This window comes from Tiliqua scincoides, chromosome 14 (genome assembly GCF_035046505.1).
Source record: "Tiliqua scincoides isolate rTilSci1 chromosome 14, rTilSci1.hap2, whole genome shotgun sequence".
Lineage (NCBI taxonomy): Eukaryota > Metazoa > Chordata > Lepidosauria > Squamata > Scincidae > Tiliqua > Tiliqua scincoides.
In genome coordinates this window covers 14,744,994-14,754,783 of record NC_089834.1, presented here as the reverse complement: position 1 = coordinate 14,754,783, position 9,790 = coordinate 14,744,994, and the positions used below count along the sequence as shown (strand labels likewise).

Below are 9,790 nucleotides of genomic sequence, written 5' to 3'. Positions count from 1 at the left end.
TTTCCGGTCCTTGGGCTCTCCCAGCACCACCTTCAGCAGCTGAGACGTCACTGCTGAAAGGGCAGCCCAAGCTCATTCACTCAGCCTCTCTGGTCTTCAGAACACCCTCCAGATGCAATCAGAGCACAGCTCTGGTCATGTTCAGTTGAACGGGCCAGAGGCTTTCAGAGGACAAGAGGCTGGCAGCGGACCGGATAGAGGCTCGCTGTGGGCCGCATCTGGCCCCTGGGCCAGGGTTTGGAGGCCTCAGAAAATCGGTCCAGGCATGGTTTTGTGTCCCGTAGCTCTTGCTGTGAAGATGAATGCCAAGAATTCATTCGGTTTCTGTGCACTCTTCAACCTTTGCTTTTATTCCCTCATTATCTTAACAGTCTGACGGTCTGTCTGCCAAGTTTCCTGCTTTAAGAGTTTTTATTGCCTTTTTATGTCACGGTATAAATCTGGACTGTCCAGCTCCTATTTACATTAGTGTCTGAATCAACTGACATTGAAATATGATCTGTGCAAAAAAAAAAAAAAAAAAAAAAAGCTGTTTAAAGCTCAACAGCTGATTAACTTTGACATCGTTAATTAACTTACAAAAGTCAGTTCGGTCAACGACAACAAAAGAACACTGAATCCAGGAGGTCTGTTGTCAAAAAAGGAAGGTCCCACTATATAATATCCTCTTTACCAAGCACCGGGGTCTACTTGGTAACAAATCCATCTAAAGACTCAGAAGCAAACGGGCTTCAGTCTGGCTTTTATGATCTTGAAAATGTCCTTGCTACTTTTGAGGACCCTGGGGCATTTGGTGGGCCGTTGTGAGATCCAGGAAGCTGGACTAGATGGCCCTATGGCCTGATCCAGTGGGGCTGTTCTTATGTTCTTAACTACAATTCCCAGGAAGCCTTGCAGGTCTCTTGTTATCTGGTGTGCTCCCTGGGCATTTGGTGGGCCGTTGTGAGATCCAGGAAGCTGGACTAGATGGCCCTATGGCCTGATCCAGTGGGGCTGTTCTTATGTTCTTAAACTACAATTCCCAGGAGGCCTTGCAGGTCTCTTGTTATCTGGTGTGCTCCCTGGGGCATTTGGTGGGCCGCTGTGAGATACAGGAAGCTGGACTAGATGGGCCTATGGCCTGATCCAGTGGGGCTGTTCTTATGTTCTTATGAGGAATGCCTTGTTAGATGTTCCATATTATTCTGTTTTGTTCCCCCCCACCCCCATCCTGGTTTGTGCGGTACAGGTGGACATTCACATCATGACACAGCCCCCGTCCGGAGAGTGGGTTTACTTTGACACAGAAATCAGTAATAGCAGCGGCAGAATCTCCTATGTTATCCCCGAGAACCGGCGGCTGGGGATCGGTGTGTATCCCATCAAAATGGTGGTGAGGTACGTTTTTCGGATGGGGTGCCTTGAATGTTGGGGGCGGGGGGGGAATTGAGAAGCTGCAAGTCTGTACAAAAGAATTGGGATGGATTAAAAGGATAAGGGGTTTTAGAGACACACCAGAGAAGATATTAGAGCAGTGCTTCTCAATCTTTTTACTGGTGTGACCCACATCGTGGGCTGCAGGGGCTGCGTCACACCCAAGAATTCCTTGTGGCTTTTGGGTACTGCCCCAGAATACCTTGTGGTGCCAGTATCCCACAACCCACCAAAAATCATGACCTACAGTTTGAGAACCACTGCATTAGAGAGATGTGGTCAGATCTACCACCTCTACCACCTGTGTGTGCGGGTTTTTGTTTTTCTCAAGCAAAAGGGGGGCTTCAAACTGACAATGGGGGGGACAGATATTGAGAAGTGGGGCTGTTGTGTAAGGCCTGTGCCCATCAGAAGGTCCACCTGGTCAAGGCTGATCCCTGAACCCTTTCTCAGTGTTTAGTAAGCCAAATATCTTTTATTTTTCCTCTTTAGGGGGGACCACACGTTTGCTGACAGCTATATCACAATCCTGCCCAAAGGGACCGAATTTGTGGTCTTCAGTATCGATGGTTCCTTCGCAGCCAGCGTTTCCATCATGGGCAGCGACCCAAAAGTCAGAGCAGGAGCCGTCGACGTAGTAAGGTACCAGAGCTTTGTAATGAAAGGTGGCCTACAATGGAGGACTCTTAAAATGCCCTCTTCATATATTAAGTTGCTAGTCCACAGTGTCTCGGAGGAAAATTTGAAAAGGTGCTTGTGGTTTTTGCAGCACAGAAACCCACTGAATTTAGGAAAGTAGGGGGGTGCAACCCCCAGGGATGGAGAGATGGCCTTTTATTGGGGGGGTGTGATTTGGCCTTCACATAGCCCTGCTTTTCAGACCCCAATCTGAGTTTCCGGGAGCTTATAGTCATTCATCTCTGTGGGTCCCCTGCTAACTGGTTAAGAGGCACTTTTTCAAGTGGGTGCTCCTCTTTTATTTAGCAGGGGGAGAGTAACTGGCCCACCTCACCCCAGCAGTGTCTTTTCTAGTGGCTGTCTGCTGGTATTCTTTTGCATCTTTTTAGATTGTGAGCCCTTTTGGGTCAGGGAGCCATTAGATATTTGGTTTTCTCTGTAAACCGCTTTGTGAAGTTTTTGTTGAAAAGCGGTATATAAATACTGTTGTTGTTGTCCCAATATTTCTTTCCTGGTTTTTTCCCTTGTACATATCAAAAGGTTGGAGCGCAAAATGGAAATCAATATATTTTGGAGGGGGAGGAAGCCTGGAAGTTCACTGGAAAAAAAAAAATCACCAGGAAACACAACTATGCAAGTTAATTCACTGTGCAGGTTGACAATCAAACTGCTGCCTTAGAACATACAAAGAGATTTGATTTGTTCAGGCGTGAATTGAGACAGCGGATTCCTGTCATGCCACAGGTGCTAATTCAGTCAGTAAAGCTAGAATAGTTTTGTCATCACCAGTTACGACTGTTGAGGATTCACTGCCTTTATTTAAGCTTTTCCAGGCATTTTCCTCCAGTATTTCATGTCAATTTTTCTCCTCTTGTCTTCCGCTTCCTTGATGCAGGCACTGGCAAGATCTTGGCTACCTCATTATCTACGTCACAGGCCGGCCCGACATGCAGAAGCAACGGGTGGTGGCCTGGTTAGCACAGCACAACTTCCCCCACGGCATTGTCTCTTTCTGTGATGGGCTGGTCCACGATCCCCTGCGGCACAAGGCCAACTTCCTGAAGTCCCTCCTCACAGACGTAAGCGGTTTTGGGGTGGGGGGGCTGACCTGAGCTGAGCCTGTTTGAGAACAACTGAGCTTAAGGTGCTGAGCATAGTCCGGTCACGTAGGAAACGGGATTTGGTTGCAGCCAACGTTTTGCTGAAGTGTAGCCATCGCTAATATTACCCAGCTGATAAACAGGCTTCTTGCACCACTGATCAAAGAAATTTTGGTCCTCTAGTACAGGGGTGTCCAAAGTTTTTGGCAGGAGGGCCACATCAGCTCTCTGACACTATGTCGGGGGCCGGGGGGGGGAAAGAATTCATTTACATTTAAAATTTGAATAAATGTACATATGCTTACATAAGTGAATATGTTAAAGATAAACTTATATGAGTGAATGAAGGTCTTGCAATAGCTCGAGGCCTATACAAGGCCTTGCATAAAGCAAGGCTGGCCTTTTCTTTGCCGCCGCTATTGCATCACAGATGTGAAACAGCAAGCAGTGGAGGGAGCCCTCATCCCACAGCTCACGCGAGAGGTCAAACAGTCTCCCTCAAGCTGAGAGCAGTTGCATCGGGCCAGTGTGGGCTCCAACAAATCTCCAGAGGGCCAGAGGCTCATTGGAGACTGGGGGTTCCCTAAGGGCCGCACTGAGAGGCCTCGAGGGCCGCAAGTGGCCCTGGGGCCGGGGTTTGGGCACCCCGGCCTAGTAGGTGACTCAGCTTTGACATTTAATCGGCAGTTCATCCTCCTCATTTGAGCTGTTTTAACAGTCCATCTCCTGCAGAAAACCATCTACCAGGCGTACTTCATTGTACACCCTCTGTATCTGTGGGGTATCTGTTCCAAGATATCCCATGGATATAGAAATCCTTGAATTAAATCCATGGGGAGGGGAACGGCCGCGGTGGCCCAGTGCCATAATAACGTACCTGGGGACTGCACTTGGCCCTCCAGCCTCAGAAGGTCTTCCAGATGTGATCAGAAGTTGCCGGCATGAACCAGAAGCGACTTCTGGCGCTGACTTGCTTTTTCTCTTCCTTCTCCTCCTCCCTCCTGCGCAGGTCCACATGAAGATCCACGCAGCCTATGGGTCCACCAAGGACATCTCTGTCTACAGCTCCATCAACCTGCCACCCTCCCAGATCTACATTGTTGGACGGCCGACCAAAAAATTGCAGAACCAGTGTCAGGTAAACTGTGCAGAATTTGAAACGCTGGTTTTCCGGGGAGGTGAAAGGTGGCTGCTTTTAGAAGGAGGGGTTGGCTGGGAATGCCACCTGTCCAATCCCTTCCGCTGGGGCGCAGCCTCTTTGTCAGTGGAGCTCTAACACACCCCTGAAACAACTATAGGAAGGAGCCAGTAAGCTGGGGGTGGGGGGTGGGTGAGAGACAGCATTTGGCATGTTGTAGGTGCCGAAAGGTCTTAGGTTGGCCCTGGTAGACTAGCCTGCGTTGGCTCGGTCATGTCGTGAGAATGGGTGATGGCCGGATCCCAAAGGATCTCCTCTATGGAGAACTCGTGCAAGGAAAGCGCCCTACAGGTAGACCACAGCTGCGATACAAGGACCTCTGCAAGAGGGATCTGAAGGCCTTAGGAGTGGACCTCAACAGGTGGGAAACCCTGGCCTCTGAGTGGCCCGCTTGGAGGCAGTCTGTGCAGCATGGCCTTTCCCAGTTTGAAGAGACACTTGGCCAACAGTCTGAGGCAAAGAGGCAAAGAAGGAAGGCCCATAGCCAGGGAGACAGACCAGGGACAGACTGCACTTGCTCCCAGTGTGGAAGGGATTGTCACTCCGGAATCGGCCTTTTCAGCCACACTAGACGCTGTGCCAGAACCACCTTTCAGAGCGCGATACCAGAGTCTTTCGAGACTGAAGGTTGCCAACGACGGTAGTAGGCCAGCTTCCTCTAGCACATCCTTTCCCAAAGTGTGGGTCACGCACTGATGGGTTGCGAGGCCATGCAAGGTGGGTCGCAAGTTGGGCCCTCTCACCTGCCCTTCCGTTCAGTGGCTTTGGGCAGCCATCGGGCAGCCCCAGAGGCGGGTTCCGGGTCGTGCCAGGCCAGTGACCCAGTCTGCTGACCTCCACGACCCTCAGGACGGCCGGCGGAAGTCTCCAGAAACCGCTGCCGTGGCTTTCGGAGGCTTCCGCTGGCCATTCTGAGGCCTGCTGAGGGTCGCCAGCCTAGCACAACCCAGAAGAAGCCCTCCGGCACCACCAAGAGTGTCGTGGCCCACCAAGGAGGATGGGGTGGGTCACGGCGCCACGAAGAGCAGAAAGCACTCTGGTGTGGTCTGAAAATGGCATTTGGCGGCAGAATGGGAGTGACCCTGAGTGCTTTTCTGCAGTGAGATTGCGTCTTGTTTTTCCCCACTTGCAGTTCATCACGGAGGGATACGCTTCTCACCTGGCCCAGCTGGAGTACAGCCACCGCTTGCGGCCCGCCAAGAACACCGCCCGGATGGCCCTCCGGAAAGGCAGCTTCGGCCTCCCCAGCCAGCCAGAGTTCCTCCGCAAGCGGAACCACCTGCTGCGCACCATCTCGTCCCAACCCATGGCGGCCGGGGGCAGTGCCAGCCACAGGCCGGAGCGGGCGCACAGCCAGTCGGAGAGCGACCGGGAGAGAGACAAGGAGCGCGGCCAGAGGAGCCTGAGCCTGGCCACGGGGTGCTGGGGCCGGAGCGCCGCCTCCAGATTTGAACCCGGGGCCTTGGGGCAGAAGTAGAGCTGGGGGAGAGCCAACCGCAGGCGGCTGCAGAAGCAGTGAAGGAACCGAGGCCTCCCGTGCGGGACGAGAAGGGCAAACATGGTGCTACTCGTTGCCGGCGAGGTGGCGAGAACCTTCTGAGGGGGCGGCGACGACGTGACTTCCCCACGCAAAACATGCAGGCCTTACGGCAGGGGAAGAAGAAAGCGTCTTTTCGAAGCGGGGCGCCTGGAGAGGGAGATGGGAATAGAAACGGCCTCGGAGCGTGGCCCCTGCTCTCCTGCCTCCCTTTCCTTCTCTTATCCAGGTTTTGCAGTTGTAAATATGTGCCTCCTCAGCTTCTTAGCCATCAATCAGACAGACTCAACTCGGGGAGGCACTTTGGTGCCGTGTGGGGGGGGAACGTCGCCGTGGATTGGTTCCGCGATCTGGGTGGGCGGATGGATGGATGCCGCAGGAGAGTAAGGAAAGTGGCTCCTCCTCTGGAATCCAGGGAGACTCAGGTTGGAGAGTGGGGAGCCCCTGGCACTGACCCAGAAAGTGTGAACTACACAACAAAGTGGCATCAGCCAAAACCACACACACACCCCGCGTCCGCTAACGCGATGCCGGCCGTGCAATTGGCGCGGAATTGGATTAGATGTTGGGCAGTCACACTTAAATGGGGGAAGAAGGCAAGCATTTTGGAAGCTTTGGATTTGCGGTGCGGGCTGGAAAAAGAACCACAAGCCATCTGAGCTGCCGTGAATCTGCACTTGGTCGATTCTCCGGACGGTCTACAGAAGCCTTTCGAAACGTAACCGCAGCACAGTCGAGTTTCGAGCGTCGCGGAAACGACATAGAGCGCTGCGTTCTCTCCGCCTGGGAGACCACTTCGTCCAGATCTTCCCCCAGCTCTGCCTCTTTCTTTCCCCCCCCCCCCCAGCAGGAGTCATTCCTTCTTCCCCCACTTTGGAACTGGCTTTTCATGCAGGATGTCAACCTGCTTTCTTCTTAACCGTAGGCAGGCAACTGTAAAACCTCATTTTATTTTTTTTTAATTTGTTTTGCACTGATGACTTTTTAGAAATGGGGCCAGACCTTTTTACAAAGCAACCACCTCCCTATCGATAGTGCATGAGAGCTCAATGTCGCTAAGCCGGGGCGCGGCCGCCCAGACCCATTCCACGTATGCGCACCTTTGGGGCCGGAGCACTTTTTGTTTTCTTTCCCATGGACAGTTAAAGAGATTGAATGGAAGGGCTGTTGGGGCCACTTGACCTGAGACCTGCAAAGCGAGCGAGGAGGAAATGCCCACTGGAAAATCAGGCGGGCGCACCTTGAAAGGTTGCCTGCATTCTCTCTCCCTGTCCAGGAGTTTGTGGCTGTGCTGGTTTTTGTTACAGGCAAAGGAAAATGGACGTGTGGTTTTCCCACTGGCCCGTTTGGGGGGCTGCTGTTGCTTCATCGCCTTCTAGCAGCTGCTGTAGAAGAGGAATCGCTTTCAGGGACACAGGACACAATAGGGGAAAGTGTCTCCCTGGAAGGGTCCGAAAAGCTCCCTGTCTTCCCCCCCACCCCATCAGGAGTCAGCACTCCTGGCTCTTGCTAACGGACATTCCCTTCCAGAACACCCTGTTGTTAACCCAGGATCCAGAATTTCCCAAGCTGGGGACGCCCGTTCTCGCCTACAGCTTCTGGTGTTTTTAATATTTGCACAAAGGTCCCTCTCCCTCCCCGCCTCTCGCCATTTGTACCACTTTCTACTTTCCGAGCTCTTATATGAAAGCGTTTTCTAGACCTATTAAGGCTTTGTCTCCTCGATCTCCTTTTTTTTTTTTCCCTTTTCAATACCAAGACTCGCAGCACTGTGATTGCAGCCTCGGTCAAGCCACCTTGGGGGGCTTCAGCAACTCATCCGGACATTGGAAAACAGAAACAGGAAAAAAAAAAACAACAGCCCTGGTTCACGCCTTGGCTTTCGACACCAAATGTAAAGCGGTGTCCATCCACCCAGAAGGGTGCGATCCCCCTAAAGGGGGAGTAGGTTCACTCGTAGTTCCGTGACAACTGCTGCTCTTTTGAAACAAGCTCATGACACCCGACGCATCTCCGTGTTTTAGCTAGCCATACTACAAGATGCCTAATTATGCCGCTTGGCTGAGATGAGAGCCAAGGAGAAGATCTTAGCAGATTTTTACTACCGAGGAAAACAAACAGACCCTTACTGGCTTCCCTTTCTGCCCACCCGGCCTGGTTCTTTGCGAATGTACGTCCAAAACTCTTAGGGGAATTGACGTGGGCCTCGTTGTAGCACTTGGGGCTACCTCTGCGTAGCTTGTTGGATCGTGCAAAAGCACCCTCTGCGAAAGATCGCCAGACCGTCACTGAGAAAGTGACAAGGCAGCCACCCCAATCTTCAGCTTCCCCTCCAAACAGAGTCCACGAGCCGAGACATGTCAGATTCCCCCTCCCCCCAACTCAAGCTGAAAACTTTGGTTTCTCCTTTTTACTGTGCGTGTAAGATAGTGTAAAGGGATGGACAATGTAAATGTTAGGGGGCTGGTGGGGAGGGGGTATATATGAAATGGAAGTTATTTATTTTATGTATTGTGCCTGGAGGAACAGAAACCTTCAGGGGTTTGATATTTCAAGATCTTAAATGCTCCACCCCACCCCCCTTTCTTGGTTTCAGGCACTATGTACAAAGAATGTTTTTATGGACCAAGTTGAATCTGACTGTCCAAGGAAACTAAGTGCAATCTTTGAACCGCCTCTCATCGATCTGTATTCCAAACAAATCTCAATCCCGAAGAGTGACAATCAGACCCCCTTTGCACCTTTGGCCAACCTGCTTATTTCTTTCAGCTGCTCTCACTGTTTGCTTTTAACCCGACGTTCATAATCGCAGGGGAGACGAAAGCATCTTCGTTCGTTCGGCTTCTTTTTTTTTTTTTGCCACTGCAATAATATCGGTATGTGGGCTAGGATGGTTTTATATATTCCTTAAAACCTTTCCAGGGTGTCATAATTTTTGTGCCACGTCCTCCGCGATGTTCCCCCCCTACGCCCCGCCCACGTTGTGTCGTCCTGTGTTTTGAACGCTCCACTCGCTACTCGTTTGAAAAGCAATAGCTCAATTGGAAAATAAGGTGGCTGCTTTTCCCCGGATGAAATTGGGAGGGGAGTGTCTGCACAGCAAGGTCTTTTTGCAAATTGCTGGAGTGCCATCTCAAGCCAGGCTTCCCAGCATTCCTGACCCAGGTCGTGTGTACCTCTTGAGTGGCCAAAGTTATCCATCAGGGTAGCTTAAATACATGACATAAATTGGAACCAACTAACTGGGTCCTGAGATTCTCCCCAAAGATGCCTATCCTTCACAAAACTGACATAAGTTTGGCCCGGGATCTCATTTTGTCTGCATCAAGGTGACCTTCCAAGTACCTTGGAAGGTCACCTTGATGCAGACAGAACGAGATCCCAGACTAAACCTGTACTATTAAACCAAATGTATGTAGGTTTTGCAAAGGACAGCCATCTTTTGGCAGAGTGCATTTGGGCTCCGAAGACCATTTTTGGAATGGTGTCTTGAGTGGTTGAGGAAAGGTCAGGAACTCTCTCCTTGTGGATAGTTAGAAGTTGCTTTGGGCCACCTGGACACTCTTGTCCATTGCTGAAGGAAGACTTATGTGAAGTGTGCATAGCAATCCTGAGAATCTCAGCCTTCACTTAAAATAAGAAGCCAGCTTCTAGTCCTCATGACCGGAGCAGATAAGCTTGACAAAGTGAGAGTGGTGTCAGCACTTAGGACACGCAAGGGGTCCATCTATAGGGGAGAAAAGGTCTTTGCCCAACTTCCTCTCCCCGTGACTAACACATTATGCGTCTATAGGCAGACTTGGGTGGTTTGCAAGATGTGTTCAGATTACACAATTTTGAGTCATTTAGACCCAGGATTGGAAT

At 51.2% G+C, this 9,790-nt stretch overlaps 1 protein-coding gene across 1 annotated transcript; it reads left to right on the top strand.

Annotated features, from left to right (window-relative positions):
* The first annotated feature begins 1,243 nt into the window (after nucleotides 1-1,243).
* Nucleotides 1,244-9,245, top strand: PITPNM2 (phosphatidylinositol transfer protein membrane associated 2). The gene is made up of 5 exons (XM_066609999.1): nucleotides 1,244-1,377; nucleotides 1,906-2,055; nucleotides 2,987-3,170; nucleotides 4,201-4,329; nucleotides 5,522-9,245. Exons 1-5 carry the CDS (start codon nucleotides 1,244-1,246, stop codon nucleotides 5,864-5,866), a joined length of 942 nt encoding a protein of 313 aa, XP_066466096.1. The 3' UTR covers nucleotides 5,867-9,245.
* Nucleotides 9,246-9,790: the final 545 nt, after the last annotated feature.